The 22180-nt window shown below is 39.4% G+C and overlaps 1 protein-coding gene across 1 annotated transcript; it reads right to left on the bottom strand.

Annotated features, from left to right (window-relative positions):
* Window positions 1-1767: 1767 nt before the first annotated feature.
* Window positions 1768-21458, bottom strand: CNIH1 (cornichon family member 1). The gene is made up of 5 exons (XM_066277698.1): window positions 21223-21458; window positions 15502-15570; window positions 9306-9418; window positions 8125-8268; window positions 1768-5167 (listed from the first exon to the last, which is right to left on the bottom strand). The coding sequence occupies exons 1-5, from the start codon at window positions 21301-21303 to the stop codon at window positions 5140-5142; spliced, it is 435 nt and encodes a 144-aa protein (XP_066133795.1). The 5' UTR covers window positions 21304-21458; the 3' UTR covers window positions 1768-5139.
* Between the last annotated feature and the right edge of the window lie 722 nt (window positions 21459-22180).

The following is a 22180-nucleotide window of genomic DNA, read 5'->3' as shown; positions in this document are numbered from 1 at the left end:
TTATACACAAGACAAAGTAAATTTAACCACATTGAAACTTAGTTTTTAAATAATCACATAATCACCAAAAATACTTCTCACATTCTTCTTGCAGCTGCTGAATTACTTTAAGTTTATTATGGAATACGTTAAAACAATTACTAGTGCTGTTTGGGAACTTCAGACCAAAGATCCAGTATATACCATAATACACAATCAATACTTTAATACTCATATATTCACTGCTTCTGGAACTTAAAATTTTACAAATCTACTAAGGAAGATGGGAAAATCATATATCCCATCAGTATCTAAATGTTTAAACTAGGGATTTCTTATCTAACATAACAAATGCCAAGTTATAGCAAGAAAGTTATTTTTTTTTAAGTACAGACTGCAATCATAGGTTGACCTTCCTTATGATTTTGGTATTACAACCAAATGCAATTTAAAATCAAAATATTCTATTAAACTTTAGGAAGTCACTGAAATTAACATGGCCAAATCTTACATTAGTTTTCATCCAATATAAACATACAGCTTATTCATGAACACTTAAGAAAACGGAGAGAAAATACTGGCATGGATTAATCAAATCCTTTATAATCAACCAAATTTTCAAAGTGCATCCATGTCTTAATTTCTGCTACAAGAGCTGGTTAAGACTTCCACATTTAAAATGCTGAACTAAACTACTTCAATACCAAAGATAAGGAAAAACATCAATTATTCCATAACAGAGAAACATGGGATGGCACTACTCAAAAATAATTGTCCTATTACATTTAATAATATGTCAATTTAACATTATTGGAAAGTTTCTCTGCCTAAGCTGTGGGACAGCGCTCAAAACAATAGGAGAGCAGAGGCAGAGATACATCTAGAGTCCTGGTCAAGCCAAAGTTAGCTGCTGAAATTGAATTAACACACGGACACAACCATTATCCATGAACTACACAAGGCGACATTTGAGATGGTTTTTATTAAATATACAAAAGCAAAATAAGCAAGCTCTAGGAAGGCAGGACTACTTAAGGGCATTGTCTTTGGACAGTTGTACAGCACCATCGTTAACTTAGACTTTAACAAACCATGAGCACAAATGGCTAACTACATTCTACGTTTCTCTTAGCACTTTTAAAGTCTACCCATCATCAACCTATTATTCAAGAAATTTTTCTTCTTCAAAATACAAACATGGTAACCAAAGAAATGCAAATGTAGAAAAGCATTGTGCAATAAAATTATTCATTTTTCCCATGTCAGGATAGTCACTGCCTCTTCATTTGCACAATGTGTACTAATAAAATCAATGTAGGATAAAACCTTCACTCTGATCCCACAGATACATCACCTTATATGGTTAATACTATTTTCCCAAACCAAACAGAACAAGCAGCAGAACTGTTTACACCTTTCAAACATCACAGATTTAGTAAAACTGTTCTAAGGAAGCTATTCAACATATCCAGAAACAGAACGTTTTTTTTCTCTTGGCGTCATGCTGGAGTATTAATTAGTTCAGAACCATCTCCTGAGCTGTTGATCAGTACCAGGGACCCATTTGTTCAGAATCATCTTCTGAGCTATAACACAAGTACAGAAGACTCAAGAGCTGCTGGTCTGACTGCAGATCAAGGATGGGTTTGAGCAAAAGAGATTACATTATTTGAGACATTAGTTTCTCAAAATGATATGAGTATTTTTCTAAACAAGGCAAGACACAGTGTCAATGTTTTTATCTTTCTGCTTTGAAACAAATGTTTTAAAATATTTTTTGCAATCAGAATTTCTGGTTTACAATTATACTGTACAACTGATCAGAGATGCACATTTGTGGGTATCAAATTATATAAATGAGAGCTTAGATGTGTACTTTTAAAATACAGATCATTTCTAGAATAGGCTCAATATATCACAATGCTATAGTGCAGCCACCACTAAGGTGAAAGCCTAGCCCCCTGCAGGGTTTAATGGACACACAGAAGTCATTATTTGCACCATGGCAATGACAGTTCATAAACACTGATCATAAACATATAACCAGAAGAAAAATGGATCAAAGTATTTTGCTAGTTTCAAAGTATATCTATATCTATTTCCTTTCTATGCAAATGACATTTTCAAAAAACACTGATTTGAGAAGTAGAGAAGAGCTCTTAACGAGAGCTATTAGCATGAGTCGTCCTCAAGATGATAAATACTGAAGAGACTTTAAAAGAGACAGACACCATGTAATCTCCAATGTACTTCGTTGCTTTGTGAAAGACCAGTATCGGAATCTGGACCTGACTGGTAGTAGGTCTGACAGTTCATGGTATAATTCATAACATTTCTCAGATGCTTTAGTAATACCTGACACATGCCCAGAGTGGACTGTCTGGTCATTTCCTATCATCCCCCCTTCTCATGGGAAATAATTCAAATTTCAAACAAATTAGCAGTTCGTCTATAGCCCTAGAGCCAGCTCTCCTCTACCTGGGATAGAGGGTGGCGAAGTCAGTTAAGCAGTATGAAAATCTGCAGCCGTCATTAATAAAATTCAGATACTGGCATTTAAATAAGTTTCTACCTCCATGCCTTAATACTAGCAGGACATAGTGCCATGATATAATATTATGACTCAACAGAAAAGCTGCTAAGTAGACTACATTTGTTATATAAGATTTCTAACCCAGGAGAATCTATAATACCCATAGCAACAAAGAGCTGTTAGTATAAATATAAACCACCGTATGTTACACTAATGGTTTCTGAGAGCTGGAAACCTCTTAAAGATAAAGCACACAGTATCAAAAGTGATTGTAACAAGGGGGGAAAAGTATCTAAATAAACAGCTGTCTGCAGAGCGGGCAGTTTAATATAAAGTAGAAAGGATTACAAGCCAGGCTAACTATGCCTCAGCTGGACCTGCAGGAATAATATAAGTAAAGGCTATGGCCATCCAAGAATACTATAGATTAAGAGGGAGGAGGATAAATTCAGAGCAAGTAAGAGTTAATGGGATATTGTCAAATCAAAGTATTTTGTTTCTGATTTCTCTCATAAGGGATTTAATTTCATAAACAATAAAAAAGGTAAAGATGAGTATATATGAGACCATCCAAATGCTTAATGTTCTAATCACTTACATGCTTAGAAACTAACAACCTACTACCAAGATGGGAGACCCTCACTATCAGTCATCTTTGAAGAATCAGCTAAGGATTTCATATCTAATTTCTGAAGTATGAGCATGTTGCTTCCACGAATTACAACCAGTAGACCTTGCATTAATCCTGAAGAATATTCTGGAATAAATTATTAAAAGGATGTTTGTTAAAACTTAGGTTGTAAAAATACCTTCACAAGAATATGAAAGCCGCAGACCTATCTGGTGGATAGAGAAGACGTGGCCAGGTCTCTCATAATCAAAAGGAGTTGTGAACGAGAGAGAAAACTCGGAAGTGGGAACTGATACAGTGAGGTGGGTCAGAAACTGAGTGACTCCTCATCTTCAGAGAATGAGTCTTCAGCGCCTAGCAAGTGCTCAATAAATAATTTACTTCATGAACTGGCCCACAGTCAGGTCAGGCTATTTACCAGACTATAAAATACAAGGTCTTTAAAGCTTCTCTCATGAAATGGCCCCTCACTCTCCTGCTTCAACATCCTCTTCTTCGACATACCTCCCTTACCCAACCCCAAAACATTAACAACTACTCTCCAAAATGTGAGGAAGCATTTCTTCTCTAAGAGAGAATAAAACAGCATCTAATTCTTAAATGTGAGTCGTTCTTACAGTAAGACTTCTACAAAGATATCCATAAATTTCCTTGACCATTATGTCTACTTCCTATTTACTGGTATTTCATTCTTTGATACTTTAAGAAACTTCTGAATCACACTATTTTTAATTGCCTTAACTTCCTCACCCAAATAAAGCACAAATATGCTTATGAAAACATGCAAACCATAATCTGCCTGCCTTACAAGCAGCAGCCAAAATAAAGTCATTTTACCTAAAAACCTAAAAATTAGAACATTTTTAAGTGCCACAGTAACTTTTTAAATTGGTAAGAAAAATGATGAAGTGTCATCAATGGTTATGAATATTGACAAGCAACAACAAAGAGTAATGTGCTTAGTATTTAAAAATATTGCTTTTTAGATCCAGGCGTGATATTAAAAAACAAAACCCCACAATGTAATAAACTCTATTTTTTAAAAACTGACAGTGATATGTCTTTATTGTGGATTAAGCAAATTTATGAAATCACTACTTGTAATTTTTAAAACAATGCACTGAAAATAAGTCTTAATTTCAGAGTTTTATTGTATTACACTAAAGGAACAGCAGGACAGTTATACAACGTTCTTTCATTCTGTTTTGTAAATCTAAAGTACTTGCAAATTCTTAAGACTACCTTTACCACCAGATTAGAACAGTAAGTATAATAACCAATTTCTTAATAAGTCTTACAAATTAAAACACATTTAAAATAGCTTTAAATGCATTCTTCATAATTCAGCATGTTTTTATATCATATCCTTTATGCTTAAGAATTAAAGCAAGTATATTGCTCTGATGGAAATATGGTAAATCTCTCACTCATGCAATATACAAGGATAATATTCAAGTCAAAGGGGAAAAGTCCCACTTATTTTTTTAATGTATCCATATATAATCATTTACATGATAGATGAGGAAACCCATGAAGTTTCCCACTGATCAGATATATATTTTCAGTTCATCAGAAGCACCTGATATCTACAGCTAATCTGTAATTAGATGGCATTTCAATAAAACCAAAATGAGCCCTACAAGTTCCTATAAATAAAAGCTTCCAATGGACTAAAGATAATAATTAATGCAATCATTCAAGGGATTATGGCTGTTCCCTAAGGAGTGCAAGTTCAAATCTGTCAACACCAGAGGTAATCATTTTATATTAATTTATACTCAATCCCACTTAAATTCTTTATCCGAGTATAACATATGAAAACAGTCTTTCCACAAGCAAAAAATGTGGAAACATTTAAAAAATAAGAAGTCATTTTTTAATGTAACTGATCAGATTCCATAGGCTACTCTTGGAAACAGGATCTTGCTGGAGAGAATCCCTTCATTTGGTGGCTTTTTGCATGCACTTAACTGGAGCAGTTCTTCTGTGTGTTGTTCTAAGAGCTCACCAAAACATAGATCATGCTGAAAAGAAGAAAAAGGCTGTTAATTCAAACATTCTTAATTATAAAACCCAAGAGCTCCAAAAAGTTGAGTCTGTTCTATATAGCAAACAAATTTGTATCATCACAGAAAATAAAAAGCCCAATGACAATTGTGTTCACAATTGATTTTAATTTGCATTTATGGACTGTTGCCTAGGGTGGCACTTGGCTTGATGCATGTGTTGTAGTTGTCCCCTATTTCCTTTCCAATTTAAGCAAGTAGAACGGCACAGCTGAAAGCTTGATGGGGGATCAGGGCTTAGTGAAATGCCAAACAGCACACTGCTTGGGATGGGGTTTATTAATGGGAGCAAGCATCTCCCAGAGCTCACTTCCTGCCAGGCCCTCAGTTATGTCTTTTATATATATGACCTCCTTGGATTCTCCGAGCAGTCCTAGGAGGTGAGTACTATTATTATGCCCATTTTACAGATAGGAATGGTCAATTTAGGATCTTTCCTATTAGAGAAAGGTTCTAAGCAACATCAGCAGGGATAAGAAAAAGGGACAAACAACTGAAATAAAAAGCAATATCCATTTGATTTAGGCTTAAGTACTGCTAAGACAACTCTACAGAAAGAGTGATGTGGGAAAAGCATGCTTCAAAATCATGTATCTCCAAGGCCCTGGCTGGATAACTCAGCAGTCGAGTGTCGGCCTCGCGTATGGAAGTCCCGGGTTCAATTCCCAGCTAGGGCACACAAGAGAAGCACCCATCTGCTTCTCCACCCTTCCTACTTTCTCTCTCTCTCTCTTCCCCTCCAGCAGCCAAGGCTCCATGAGAGCAAAAGTTAGCCCAGGTGCTGAGGATGGCTCCATGGCCTTGGCCTCAGGCTCTCCAGCTGCAACAGAGCAAAGCCCCAGTTAGGCAGAGCATCGCCCCCTAATGGGCATGACGGGTGAATCTTGGTTGGGCACATGCAGGAGTCTGTCTCTGCCTCCCCGCTTCTACTTCAGAAAAATACAAAAAGAAAAAATCTTAAAAAAAAATCCTCACCTGGGTTTGATCAGTTCTCTGCTCTTTTCCTGACTATAAATAATCCCAAGGCCTGACCGGGCGGTGGCGCAGTGGATAGAGCATCAGGCTGGGATACGGAGGACCCAGGTTCGAGACCCCAAGGTCGCCAGCTTGAGTGCAGGCTCATCTGGTTTGAGCAAAGCTCACCAGCTTGAGCCCAAGGTCACTGGCTCAAGCAAAGGGTCACTCAGTCTACTGTAGCCCCCCGGTCAAGGCACATATGAGAAATCAATCAATGAACTAAGAAGCCACAACGAAGAATTGATGCTTCTCATCTCTCTCTTTTCCTGCCTGTCCCTCTCTCTGACTCTCTCTGTCACAAAATAAATAAATAAATAAATAAAATTTAAAAAAAAATAATAATCCCAAGGGTAAGAGTTGGGGTGACAGGGTAAGAATGATCAGACCAGTGCATTGGTCTATAATAAAATGAACAATTAAACAATGAGGAAAAAAAACCCATGTATCTCCAAATAGAAATACAAACCAAGGAGGTGAGCAAACTCAATAGACAATTTAAAATGGAAATGAATATCCTAGAGCCACCATCTCCTGATGAACATTTCCCCACACTGTACATCTCCAATTCTATCACTTATCCAATCACTCATTTCTTTCAACAATGTTTAAAATGCCTACTATATGCCAGAACTGCTCCATACCTTCGTTACAGAAACTTAAAAATGAGAACAAGAAATCAGAATGGCACGTGGACCTTTACTGTCCAGAACCGACTCACTATCTGTTTCATATGAGTGACACCCGGAGATACACTGAAGGACACTCATTTTGACGATTATAACCTCCAAAAGCATAACATTTCCTAAATTCCAGTCTAGCCCTTCATACATCCTTTTCAACAATGTAAATTTATACGACATAAAGAGAACTCTGAACATAACCCTACCATATAATACTTACCACTTTTTCAAGTAACAAACAGGAAAGGTAATGGAAGCCAATATTATAAGAATTATTCTCATACAGCTAATTTAATTTACTTCATATTTTAAAAATCAGGTGGAAAGTCTGCTAGTTGAATATAAATCAATAAAAGATGAGAAAATATATCACTTAAAAAATTATAATCTCACATGTGGCAATATGCCTTTCCAGTTTTAATAAGCAGCCATTTTATTTCTCCTACACTACACTTGGAGCAGTGCTTCTCAACCAGGGCCAGTTGTACCCCCAGGAGACAGTGCTGACTATAATGACTGGGGAAGGGGTGCTTCTGGCTAGTGGGCGGAGGACACAGATATCGCTAACTATCCTACAATGCACAGGTCTACAACCAAGATTGATCCAGCCTAGAATGTCAGCCATGCCAAGGTTGGAAACCCTGGCCTAGAGGAATGACCCAAGTTAATAATGGCAGAAAGGGAGAAAAATTGATAATTGCATTATCCTTTAAGATAGAACTGTATCTTTCATTCATCCCATTCAGATCAAGCAAACCAGAAGATGAATGGCAGCGCATACACAGTTTGTGAAGAATGATAGAGAAAAAAATTAAACACAATCACAAGACTGGGTTTTGTGTGTGTGTGTGTGTGTGCATGTGTGTTTGGTTTGGTTTGGTTTTTTTGGCAAATTCACCAAACCATATCCTCCCAATGTCATTACTTTCCCATGGAGAATGAGGGTTGTTCTTCACTCTTGAATGAGTCCAAAAACGTAGGAAGCAACATCCCTGACTAAACTATCTGCTGCTGACAGCACACCAGTTGGCTGCCTTGAAAGTACCAGTATAGTCACACTCCATGTGGTGAATTTGCTGGTGTGCAGTCACTACCAGTTACCACCATTCGAGGCGCTGAGTTATTCTTCAAGTGGATTCTAAGGTATTAAAAGCATAATGCCTACAAACTTTAGGCAGCAAAGTGAAACCATGTTTTCATTTTATTTTTTAAACTTACCCGTATAGGTAGTAAAAAAAGGCTAGAAGATAAAAAGCTAATTTGCACCATCCTTCTTTCTGACAATATGCTAGAATATCTGCATTCATGATGGTTGTAGGGTCATAAAGTCCTGGTCCACTCATCACTGGTCTACTCATATACCTGTAATAAACACAGTCTATTAGCCACTCAGAAAGGGAGCAAACTTGGGGTGGGAAGGAGGGTTTTTGCCTAATATTTGTTACGAGAGGTGGTCCACATAGGGAAGACAGAGATGAAGTTCTTTCCTTTCATCATCTTAATTTAAAAACTAGAGCCCCTAAACAAACAGTACTCAGCTAAACAAGTCAGATCTGGTTTTTTCTACACTTTTTCAGAAAACCAAGAATAGGAATAACTGCAAAAAGGAAATAAGACTTTTTTCTTTTAACCTTTTTATTTTACCATAAGTTTAGACATACAGAAAAGGTAAAAGAACACTTCACCAGACATTCAAATGTTCCCACTTACCACACTTGCTTTATCCTTCTTTCTCATTTTATTTCTAAATATGCACACTTTTAACCATTTCAGAGTCAGCTACCTTTGACTCCTAAACACTAGTTCAGTATATATTTCTTAAAAATCAAGGGCAATGTGATTTTTACATTTACTTAAAACATCTAACTCTATAGATCAGACAGAAACTTTATAAGTTATGAAATACAAATATCTTTTATAAATAACTAAATTTAAGTCATAAACACAAAGAAAGAAGTTGGATAGGCACTGATTTACATAAAGTTCAAAGACAGGCGAATAACTTTTTAGAGGTCAGTGGTTTTCTTTGGGAGGTACTGGGGTGACTGACAGGAATGGGGCACAGAGGAATCTTCCAGGGGGCGAGATCTGTTGTATGTCTCAATCTGGGTGGGTTTCACAGGTGTGTATGTATGTACAAACTCATTGAGCTCTATGCTTCAGACTTAGGCACACTATTGTAAGTTATACCTCATTAAAAAAAAAACCTTTAAAGAGTAATAAAATAAGCTCCTTAAGAGGTATGAAATCAGTTATTTGCTCATCCACTTAATTTTTAAAATAAATGCAAACTAATTTTCAGTTTTTCATTTAGGTGACTAACATGTAAGATAACCATATTAATTATATATAGTATAATTAAAATTAGGAAAAGTATTAGAAGTATATCTAAATATTACCTCCAAATATGATATGCCAAGAGGGGCATATTGAGACCAAGTGTGAGCCACTCTGCTGCACAAAGAAACATGACACAGAAGAAAGCATGGATGAGGTACTCTGGCAGTACAAGCTGGAAGAAAAACACAAACCAGTTATCGAAATGCCTGGGCAGTAGATCAATTGCTAATTTGGAAAGCGGGTGGCAACCCAATTTCCATAATGAAAAGTTACTGTTTTCTTAAAATCAAAGATGAAAAATGGTACTGAGTTTCCCATATTTAACTTTTTACCAAAAGCAGGATTACAAACAAATCAAAGATATAGCTTTGCACTAAAAGAATAACATTTTTTCTTAGCCTAATATTTAAACCTCAAATTCTTAAAGCAGTAGATTATATTATACAAAGTTACCACCCAGACTGTTCAGTTGTTTGCAAACCCACTGTAATATTTTTTCTTTCCACTATTCAACAATGATAAAAATACAAAAATGATGTATTTGATCACATGCAACATGATATGAAAAAAATCCACAAAAACAAAACTCCCTGTTAGAAGTTTACACATAGCATTAAAGCCTTTAACAGAAACCCAGAATATTACATATACATTATTTAACAAACCACATCACATTACCACAAAGAAATTTTTTAATGGAAAGCCAACAGCCAATAATCTCAGCACAGTCAGGGTGGAAAGAACGCCAATATGCACAAATGCAAACGAGGTGCTTTCTGCAATGTAGGAGGGAAAAGACTGAGTTCTGACCCACAAAATCACAATTTCCCCAAATCCTGAGCTTCCGTTTTTACACGGCCTTCCGGTTTCTTTAATCCTGCTTTTCAATGAAATGCTACAGGCAGGGCAGACCAAAAGAAGCTCAGAACTCAAAGACGAAATAAACCTTTTGATAACAGGAAGTATTAAATGAGGAAAAAATTAATTCAAGCAAAATGCATTTTATAAAATGACCAGCAGTTAACGCTTTATCTTTCTCATCCTAAGGATTTCAGCCTAATGGCATTGTTAAATAAAAATACCAACACCTTTCACTGCAATTTGCAGCTAAAGGACTTCCTATAAGTCACAGCTACAAAGCTAGTTTCTCAAATGTCTGCATCATACCAAATTAAAATTATATAAATCTTCAACATTATCATATCATTCCTGATGGGAAACCATAGTTGAAGAAATAATATCATTAGATTCCATACTCGAGCCCATTTTCTAATACTCCCAAATTACTTTTCCAATTAAAGGTACAGAGAGAAGTTTTTGATAAATACTATTTTAAATGATATCCCAATAAAATCAACTAACACACACCACCAACCAGATATTTTCTACAAACTTAATATAAACTTGTAAATAGCAAAAATCTTAAAGCCGGCATTTATTTAACATCAGAGTTAAAAATCTACCGTCTCTAAACAAGAAAATGCCCATAGGAAATCTTTAAAACTCAATGACTACTACTAGAACCAAACAATATAAAAGGACATTTTATTAACAGTTCCACTGCAGCTGTTGTTCACAATCCTAACTTAAATAATAGAATTTTCTTTTTAATAAAGAAAATTAAAATTGGCTTTCTAAAAGCCAACTGATACCTACAATATAAATTATCCAAGTTTTCGCCCTACACTTACTGGCTGAGGTATGGAGACAGAATGACTCTGAAAGGATGATCCCTGCTGATCTTAAATAATATACGGGTGTCCTCGGGTTACGACAGTCTTGACATACGTTTCAAGTTCATGATGCTCACTCCCATAAAAACTTTAAAAAGCTGGGACATGAGTGTTTCAGCTTATGCCATTGGCATCATACTTATAGACTATGTGAGCAAACTAGTTTGGCTGCACACGGCGGAAGAATATGCAGTAATGTGGCATATGAGTGAGGGAGTTGGCGTCCCCGAGTACGCTTACCTGCGCCCTTTTGGACTGTTAAAAGCGCAAGAGTTCCATTTGTGTTGCTTTGTTTGGTGACTTTTTGGCCCTTATCATGGCTTCTAAACAAAAGAGCTACTGACATCACATGGAGAGGAGCTGTCTGCTGAGGATCTCATTCAGCTGGAGAAGCAGCAGAGTGAAGAGGAAGACACAGAGAGACCCCAGAACCCAAGAGATTTACTACCAAGGGTCTGGCAGAAGATTTTTCTATGGAGAGCATGGGTTGGCAAAATTTCAGGCTGAGGGCCCCAGCGATGACAGATTCAGTAAGGTCTACAGAGCTGTTATGGATGCCTTGCAGTGCTATAGGCAGATTTTGGAAGAGAATTGGTTATCAACCTTCCAAACTAACCTGGAACAATTCTTTACGGTAGAGAGGCCTGCGACAGATCCTGTACCCTCTACATCAGCGGCTTCTCGAGCTGAAACACCTGTAGTATAGGTAGAATCATCTCCAGCGTCTCCTGCATGTTCCTTAGGCAATCCTGATTCCCCTGACCCAGTATCTCCAGGACCTTCTGCAGGTTCTCCTGTCTCTCCAGCTTCCTCCTCCCAATAGGTCACTCTCTCCCACCTTGCAATGCCCCTTCCAGTGTGCAAGCCAACCACAGGAATAAAGGTAAGAAATTCTTTTCTACACTCATTTTTGTCATTTTTTTCTGTTACTACAGTACAGTATATTTATGTGCTTTTCCATTTTCTGTGGTTTAGTTGTTTTTATGTCCTAGCTTATGATTTTACAACTGTGTTAGGATAGGTACATGACTTAGACTAGGGTGTGTTTTGACTTACACCAAAATTCGGGTTACATCACTATCGTAGGAACGAAACTGTATCGTAACCCAAGAACCCCCTGTACTTTAGTAAGTGAATATAATCTGCAACTCTACCAGTTCTAATAAGAAACAAATGCTGCAGTCCCCCTTCTTAAAAAAAAAAAAGTCCAGAAACTTTTACTATGTACTTCTCATAAAAACCAATCCTCTCCAATCATTCTTTAATGATGAAATTTTCCCATACGTGGCACAAAAGTTATTCCATTTAGAAACCAACATTTATACCAACGTTTACACAAAACTAGTATCCAGAAAAATACACCTCATGCAAATATGACTGAAGTGATAGCAATTCAACATGCAAATCATAGTATTTTCTAGTTAAGGTTCACATTTTTAAAAATAATGGTTCTTGTCTTCCCTCATACTTTGGCAGAATTGTCAAGACAAATTTTTAATAGGGAAAACTGTCAGATGCACTGCTATTAAGCCAATTATCAGCACCCTATCCATAACACAACTTGTGCTTGTATAAAACTTCCTTCCAACCTACTGCAGCATTAGGATGTCCCAAGCACATGTCTTTTCTAAGTGAAAATTTCTTTCCATTAAGAAAAGCCAAAAATCACCTATTATAGATTAAAATGAAATTATCCCCTCTTAAGTTTATAGTTTTTAGGAAAATACAAGAAGAGCTTGAGCTGTAAAATCAGGCTGTCTGGGTTAAATTCTAGCTGTAGCTTCACTGTGTGACCTCGGGCTAAGCGCTCTAATCTTGCTAAGCCTAGGTTTACTCTATCAAGAAAACAACAGCAGACCTATCTCAAGACTGTCAGGAGAACTGGATGACAAAACCCAGGTAGAGATGCTTAGCTCAGAGCCTGGGACCCAGGAAAGCACTCATCTGATTTCAGCTATTCTCCTCCTCATCGTGTGCTTTTTTGAAGTAATGAAAAGCCAAAAGACGGAATATTATCAAACAGCTGTCAAAAGGTGAAATCTGTTTCTAAATTCTGTGTCATCATTAGCTTCAACAGTAAACTAAGATACTTTCTAGAGGGAAGGCAGTCATCTCATATTTTGTTTCATAAGAACAGAGAAACAAGCTAGTAAGTTAATAATTTTAAATGTACCTACATCAAGTCATACCGAAACAGTTCTTTAAAGACAAACTAGAAATCTATTCCATCAATCATATTTACCTAAAAGAATGATAAAAGTAGCAAACTAACTTTATAGACCAGCAATGTTCAACCTTCTTCATCTCAGGGCACACAGAAACTAATTCTGTGGCACACCAAAAAATATTTTTGTCGATCTGACAAAAAAAATAAAAGACATACAGTTTTGATTCATTCACACAGGATGGCTATTGTTGTGCTGGCTGTTGTCATTTTTTTAATTTGACAATCTAAGAGAAAAGAGATTAATGCCCTGACTAGATAGGTACTGCATTTTTTTTTTAATTCAGTGAGAGGAGGGGAGGCAGAGACAGACTCCCACTGGGGTCCCAACCGGGATCCACCTGGCAAGCTCACTAGGGGTGATGCTCTGCCCATCTGATGTGTTGCCCTATTGCTGAGCTTTTGCTTAGCACCTAAGGCAGAGGCCAAGGAGCCATCCTCAGCGCCCAGGGCCAGCTTGCAACAATCGAGGCATGGCTGCAGAAGGGGAAGAGAGAAAGAGAAAGAGAGGGAAATGCCAGAGGGGAAGGGGTGGAGAAACCTATGGGCACTTCCCCTGTGTGCCCTGACCAGGAATCAAACTTGGGACATCCACACGCCAAGCTGATGCTCTACCACTGAGCCAACTGGTCAGGGCCAGACACTGCATGTTTTAAAAATTCTTGCAGCACACTGGTTAAAAATTGTGTTATATACTCATTTCCAAATAAAATCCTTCTAGCAAGCTATTGAAGTATGTTTTTACACAACTGAAGTCTACACAAATTCTCATCTTCATGAAGTAATTTTTAAAGATGAATTATTGTATTCTATTTCTTGAAGACATATCCACTACTTTCTAACAAAAACCTTTCAGTTTCTAACCAGCTAGGTGAAATCAAACATACAGGCTAAAGGGGAATCTTTCTAAGTGAGGTAAGTAAACAAAGTCAAAAATATATAGAGAACCCCAAGCACAATGGAGTCACATTATAATTAAACCCACCGGAGTTCAGAACATAGTATAAGGCAGATCTGTGTAATTTAGAGTGGATATATATCATATTACAAATAACTATATAGATATTTATACAAATTGTTATCTACAAAATTCTGGTACCAACAGTCCAGAGGTCAGCTTTACTGTAAAATTCTAGAGCCTAGGCCCTGGCCGGCTGGCTCAGCGGTAGAGCGTCGGCCTGGCGTGCGGGGGACCCGGGTTCGATTCCCGGCCAGGGCACATAGGAGAAGTGCCCATTTGCTTCTCTACCCCCACCCCCTCCTTCCTCTCTGTCTCTCTCTTCCCCTCCCACAGCCAAGGCTCCATTGGAGCAAAGATGGCCCGGGCATTGGGGATGGCTCCTTGGCCTCTGCCCCAGGCGCTAGAGTGGCTCTGGTTGTGGCAGAGCGAGGCCCCGGAGGGGCAGAGCATCGCCCCCTGGTGGGCAGAGCATTGCCCCTGGTGGGCGTGCCGGGTGGATCCCGGTTGGGCACATGCGGGAGTCTGTCTGACTGTCTCTCCCCGTTTCCAGCTTCGGAAAAAGTAAAAACAAAACAAACAAAAAAAAAATCTAGAGCCTAAGAAAAGAGCTATCTACCTTAAAGAAAAGGCTCTGAATAAACCTCAGCTGAAACAGTGAATTAATTCCAGAATAGAATAGACATAACCAAAGATAAAACGATAGGGTACTGAACACTCCCTCCCAGTAACAACAGGTGAATAATCCCACAGTGTATTAAAGTCATCTTATGTTAACCAACTGTCAACACTGCACCCAACAATTTAATATAGAAGTGCCTATGGCTATAACATTTTTTTTTAAAAAATGCATTAGCATTTAACAGCTTTCCCTACTTGACTGGGCCAGCAAGCATTTGCATAAAGTATGAAATTTCATGAAATCATAAACCTTAACAGGCGTATGAACGAGCACACTGAACAGAACATTTTACAAATACAAATGCCTTAACCCTCCCCGTGAAATGAATGTAGCATTAAAATATTAAACTAAAAAAGCAGTACACACCTTCAATGCAATTTTGACTCTTTTAATCTTTTTGACCTTTTCAACTGTCTGGCCGAAAATGTAAAAAGCAGATTGGAAGAATGTTAGTATGACAGCTGACAAGATCACCAGCAGATTAATAATAGTCAGAACAGTCAAGCAGGACAGAAAAAAAGAATATTTTTTAAAAGTGCCTGTTTCAAAAAGTACAAATATATCATGCTACTGAGAATATTGGCCATTTTCAAATTATTTCAAGTTAAAAGCAAAAACAGTTTTAAAATCTAAAGAAAAATCCGATATTATAACTTACAGGATTCAGGGTATTACACTGGTCTATAGGATTCTTGTAATCAGTCTTCAGCTCATCAAATGCTATAATCTAAAAGAAAATTAAAACAATTAGGATCTCTCACTTGAATAAAAAGCAACAAACCTGCCCCATCATCAAACAATAATTGAATAAAGTTAATAAAACAAAAGCAAAAGTGTACCAACATTACATGTACTCATTTACAGTACACTCAGTATGTACTACTAAACTAGAATCAGACTTAAAGAACTGAAAACGCTTGTATAGTAATCACCACTAAAATGATCTGATACTACTGTGATAAGTATCTTCACTTTTCAATTTTTTTCTCTGCCTCTCAAGTTAGACTTGAAGTGATCTTCGCCTCACCCATAATTATGTATCAAAATTTCTATCCCAAAAACCTTCTTTCTATGTCAACTCCTCTCCATGGGTTTCCCTGACTTCTCTGACAGACCTAAGTGCCTTTGTGTCTAATCTCCCCATAGCACAGGGCTCTATAATGCTGCCAGGATGCGATTTCTTGCACTGGAGGACAGTACACACAGATGTGTCCCCCACCAGACTGTGCCCCTCAGGGAGAAATGTTTTTAATCATCTTTGCATGCTCCTCCGCTATCACAGTGTTCAGTGAAACACAAGAGATGTTCTCACATGCTTCAATTTGTCCCCATTTGTACCCAAATACATACATTTCAAAGTCCTATTTCAATCTGGAAATGAAAGAAATGGTCTCAGAATAGAGAAACACTAGGGATTATTCAACTTCATGGCCAGGACCACCACATACAGGAGTGCAGTTTCTGCACAGCACAAAAGGCCAGGTGGGTGCTCCTCGCCAGCCCGTACCCCTGCAACCAAGCGCCAGGGCTCGTCTGCACCAGCTCTGCACCCAGACGCTGTGTCTGCCCCAGAGGGAGGATTCTTCGGAGCAGGAGCAGAACCCTGTTCAGGCCCACTATAAAAGTGATCAATCTGACCACCTTTCATGTTCTATGCACATTCCTACTGCATGCAGGTCATTTCATCTGGTCACTAAACTAAAGACTGAATAAGGGTTGGCCCAGGTAAGGCCAGTTTCTAAGAGTATGATTAGTGAAAGCTGAAAACGTGATAAGGTGAACAAACATTGCATCCACCTAAAACATCTGGTAAAATGCCTTTGTCCAGACTCTGGAGAAATGGGGCTTAAACATGTAAGATCACTAAACACAACTTCAAATCAAAATGTACTAAAAAGTCAAAATGGGAAATGTACCACTTTGTGATGTTAAGTCAGGCATCAAAATAAGAAGCAAAAGGCACCAAATTTATGGAGGAGATATTTTAGTTGCTGCCACTGGTCCCCTCAGGACAGAAGAACTCCGCCCTTCCTCTGAGGGTTATGAAGACCATCTTGGTATGTGTGACAGGGTTACTCAATACTATCAGTAACCAATGGGAGTCATATATTTCTAGATTTTTAATATGCTGGCTTAGTTCTTAGTTTCATAAAAAGATAGTTTTTTCTTTAATTTCTAGAATTTTGCAAAACTCATCAACCTGACCTAATGAAAATTCTAACTAAAATAGGAATAAAAGGAAAATAACTAAATAATAAAGTGTAAACTTAATGAAGCAAAGATTTTTCACTGCTATGCCCCAGAGCCTAAAATAGTGCCTGACACATACTTAAGTGTTCAATCAATATTTATTGCATGTAAGGAGCAAAAAAAGAAAAGAGAGAGATAGCCCTATGCCACACACACAAATATATATATATATATATATATATATATATATATATATGACGCACCAAAGGGCATTTTCTTTCTTTCCTTTTTTTTTAATTTAAATCTTTTTAGAGAGAGAATAAGGGGGGAGCAAGAGAGAGAGAGAAAGAGAGAGGAAGAGAGAAACAGGAAGAGAAAACCATCAACTTTGTTGTTCCACTTATTTATTCACTGGTTGACTCTTGTGTGTGCATCACCAGGGAATCGAACCAGCAACCTTGACGTAGGGGGAGGACGTTCTAACCAAATGAGCTACCCATTCAGGGCACTCACCCAAAGCAAAGGTCATTTTCTTCTGCCAATGATCCCTAATATACAATATATAAACATTGAAAATTAAATGTACAATTAGAAGATACTAATTTCTAATTATTTAGGGACATTATTAGACAATTACCTGACAGTAGCTGTGACATACCCCCAAGGCATTTAGTAATAATAAAGTTCGAGACAGGGACCATTATCACAAACACAAGTACTTGCCTATAACAAGATTCAATCTGATAGCAGAGCACAAAACTTGCATTCTAAAACCAACCTTTTTTGTTTTTTGCCTGACCTATCATGGAGCAGTGGGTGGGCAGTTCGAGGTCCTGGGCTTGGCCCGTCAAGGCACAGAGGAGAGAAGCAACTACTACAGGTTGATGCTTCCTGCTCCTCCCCTTCTCTCTCCCCTCTCTCTAAAATCAATAAATAAAATTTTAAAAAATTGAAAAAATAAAACTAACCTATTTTGACTGAACATTTTCTGCAGGTGATTTCAAGGGATCTTTTAATGAGTAGGTTGCTGATTGGGTTTTGTGTAAGTGCTATATACAAAACTCTTCTGAAAAGATTCTTTTTTTTTTTTTTTGCATTTTTCCAAAGCTGGAAACTGGGAGGCAGTCAGACAGACTCCCGCATGCGCCCGACCGGGATCCACCCGGCACGCCCACCAGGGGGCGATGCTCTGACCAGCTCTGTTGCGTCCAGAGCCATCCTAGTGCCTGAGGCAGAGGCCAAGGAGCCATCCCCAGTGCCCGGGCCATCTTTGCTCCAATGGAGCCTTGGCTGCGGGAGGGGAAGAAAGAGACAGAGAGGAAGGAGAGGGGGAGGGGTGGAGAAGCAAATGGGCGCTTCTCCTGTGTGCCCTGGCCGGGAATCGAACCTCGGACTCCTGCACGCCAGGCCGACACTCCACCACTGAGCCAACCGGCCAGGGCCATTCTTTTTTTTTTTTTAAGAGAGAGAGAGAGACAAGGAAGGGGAGAAGGGGGGGACAGGCAGGGATGGACAGACAGGAAGGGGGAGAGATGAGAAGCATCAATTCATTGTTGCAGTACTTAAGTTGTTCATTGATTGCTTTCTCATACGTGCCTTTATCAGCGAGCTCCAGTCAAGCCAGTGGACCTCCTTGCTCAAGCCAGCGACCTTGGGGTTCAAGCCAGTGACCTTGGGGTCATGTCTATGACCCCACATTGAAGCCAGCCACCCTGCACTCAAGCTGGTGGGCCGGCGCTCAAGCCAACGACCTTGGGGTTTCAAAACTGGGTCCTTAGCATCCCAGGTCAACACTCTATCCACTGCACCGCCACCTGGTCAGGCTGAAAAGATTCTTAAACTAGTGGTTTTCAAATCACCTGTGACTGCATCAAGACAAAGATGTTCACAGAATTTCTCACAGAACTGCAAGCACAAAACAAATAAATCCATAAAAATACCAAACTCCAATTCAGGATACCTTCAAATCTGACTAAGTCGGTCTTTAGGGAATGACTTCTGTATTTTTAGCTTTCAAACAAATCTGTGCTCTCAACTCTGGTCTCCACAGAGCATCAATCACATGACTTAAGACAGAACTGACAGACATTACCATCAGCATAAAAAACATTCTCCATACAACGATTAATGTAAACAGGATTTTGTAAATTTATACTTGAAATTTCCAAATGAGTCTTCTGACAGATACTTAAACTACGTTAAGAAAATAAACCAAAGCTTATATAGTACATAGAAAAATTAAAGCTACACATTTATTTAGAATTTTCAATTTGTTCCCAAAGGATGCATACTCCTCTGAACTAAGAAATCCCTAAGGGTAAAAGGTCTCCACTGATATGTAGAGTACAATCTATTTTCCATTCTAAAATAGGACTTAAAATGATCTACTTCACCTGGACACAGATTCATTTCAAAGCTAAGACTAAACTACCCATTAAAAAAAATTTTTTTTTAACTTACTGATTTTAGTGAGAGAGGGAAGGAGAGAGAGACAGAAACATCTATCTGTTCCTGTATGTGCCCTGACTGGGGATCGAACCAGCAACCTCTGCACTTCAGGACGCTCCAACCAACCGAGCTAACCAGCCTGGGCTAAATTACCCATTTTTAAAAAGTGCAGTTCAGGTTTTCCTTAAGCCAAACACAACCCGATTCAAAATGTAAAAAAGGCCATCCACAGCTCTCTTCTAAGAATCCTCATCACTCAGAAAACAAAAAGCAACAACCATCTGGCAGGAAGTGACTTAAATCCACATCCAGAGATGGAAGGGAACTACACATTTCAGTTTCATCGGAGGCTTACTAAGATGGAGCTGGTATGCATCCCAAATTATCTTTATTTATTGTTCACCAAAGAGCCTAAAATGCCCTTCAATTTACTGGTTCCCAGTGACAAGCATTTTGAGGGAGCAGTTACTTAACAGCCCACATAAGCATTCCCCACTACACAAACAGTTGAGTTTTTTAACAATTATAAACATAATTGCACTCTGTAGCAAAAGGAAATGGATTTGTGCAATAACTCTACTTTTCAGATTATTTTTGCAGAAGACGCTGCTGCCATTTAAATGACTCTGCCCCTTTATGTTCCATGAACAAATCCTTGTTATGGGCATAAACCTGACTTAAAATTTACATGACAGTGAACATGCTCAATCATTCAAATTAAGAACAGTCCAGAGGATACCAGAATATAAAGGGGAGGGGGCGAAGCAAATAGAAGATAAATTTTTAATGAATGCTCATTTCCAGAAGGCTGTTTCTAATTTTGCAATGGAGGGACAGGTTTCCTTTAAAATCCTTTGTAGCACTATGTCTCAGGGAACTTACTTGTTCCTTCCCGGGGCCATAGGGATGGGCTTCTATCCTGCAGCATGTCAGTAAAAAGAAAAGAAAAAAAAAAAAAGGAAAAAAACTCCCCTAGGGAAGCTTAAGGTTTCTAAGCATTTTCAAAATCAAATTAAAACTACCTGTACTTCTATTAAATCAAGCTACCCAGAATACAGAGGTGGCTGGGAAGACTGTCTCTTGAGAAAGTCTGGCGGTCAAAGTATGATTTAGGGGAAAAGTTCCGAGATAAGGTCAACAAAGTAATCAATGCAGTCTGCATCAAAGTTCACAAGGAAACAATGATTCTACTTAAAGAGCACCCAACAACTACTGGAAAGGAGAGTTGGAAATTCATTTAAAGTAGGTTACAACTCTCCTTCGGGCCATACTCCTGCGGAAACCCGAAAAGAAAGTCAGCCTGCTTAATAATTCGGAAAAGTTTGATTTCCGCTAAGTAAGGCGCACGCCCCTCTGGGAATGCGGGGGTGCAGGGCGGGGGCGGCCGAGGGTCCGCACCAGCGAAGCGGGGTCCCGCGGGGCCCCGCAGGACCGCGGCCCGCCCCCCAGCAAGGGAGGCGCAGCGGCGCGCGGCCTGTGCCAGGACCCGGCGGGCGCATCCATCAAACCACCGACGCCTCTTCCAGGACCGGCAGCCCCGGGCCTAGGGAGCGAGGGCGCAGAGCCCAGGTAAGCAGAGCCCGGGCAGCGAAGCCTGCCCCACCCCGCCCCGCCCCGCTCCCCGGCGCACAGATTTGGGGGGCCGTTGCCACGCCGACCGCGGGCCCGGCGATAAGAGGCTGCGCCGCCGCCTCGCCCTCCCTCGGTTCTCCCCCCCCCCCCGCAGGCGCCGACTACTCACGTGCCAGATGGCGAAGAAGATGAGTGCGGCAGTAAGCAGCAGCGCCAGCATGTAGCAGAAGGCCGCGAACGTAAACGCCATGGCCAGGGAGGAGGAGCAGGGAGCAGCGCCGGTACCAGCAGAGAAAGGCGGCGCGAGGCCCTCTGGGTAAAACCATTCACTTCCCCCGGCCACAGCCAAGACTGCCGCCGCCGCCGCTACCGCTGCGGCGCCCGTCCGCCCGCCCGCCTAGTGCTCCTGCGCACTGGTCCAGGTGCGTCGGCGCCCTCTGATGGTGGGAGTCTGCGTCGCACTTACGTTGTCCGCATCCTGATTGATTTTTTCTTCCTTACCTTGTTAATTCTTTGAACAAATATTTATTGCACGAGAGCCTAGTACGTTCCAGGTAGTGTGCCTCTTCTTTGAAATTAAAAAATGACTAAAAGAAAAAATGACTAAGATAAACTTGCACTGAAAGAACTTAGTATAGTGCCGGCAACGAACACGTAAATAAATCATTACAATATTACAGACTTGTTAACCAAAGTCCGCTGGCATGTTATGAAAGGGCACGCAGCCCACCCTGGAGCGTACAAGACAGGATTCCTGTTTCTTAAGCTGAGGCTTACATGATGAGTAGAAGTTGCCAAGGTAAAGAGAACACGGTGGAATCAACAGTCCAAGAGGATTTAAATGCATAGAGATGAAAGAAACAAAAAGGCTTGGTGTCTTACTTAGGTGAAATCACAAGCAGTTCTAAATTAGTGGAACACAGGGCAAGACAGTGTTGAGAGTGAGAAAGCGGTTAAGGAGGGGTTCACATCATAGAGGGTCTTACGTGTTTGCTTAAGGAGTTGAGACTTCATATCTCCAAGCCCATGTTTTTTAAACTGTTTTTGCTCACCATGCACAATTAGACTTTCTCCATGAACATCATATAAACATTGAATTATAGAGAGATGAACAACTGGATATAGAG

Source organism: Saccopteryx bilineata, chromosome 4, assembly GCF_036850765.1.
Source record: "Saccopteryx bilineata isolate mSacBil1 chromosome 4, mSacBil1_pri_phased_curated, whole genome shotgun sequence".
NCBI classification, from domain to species: Eukaryota; Metazoa; Chordata; class Mammalia; order Chiroptera; family Emballonuridae; genus Saccopteryx; species Saccopteryx bilineata.
This window is presented reverse-complemented; position numbering and strand designations above follow the sequence as displayed.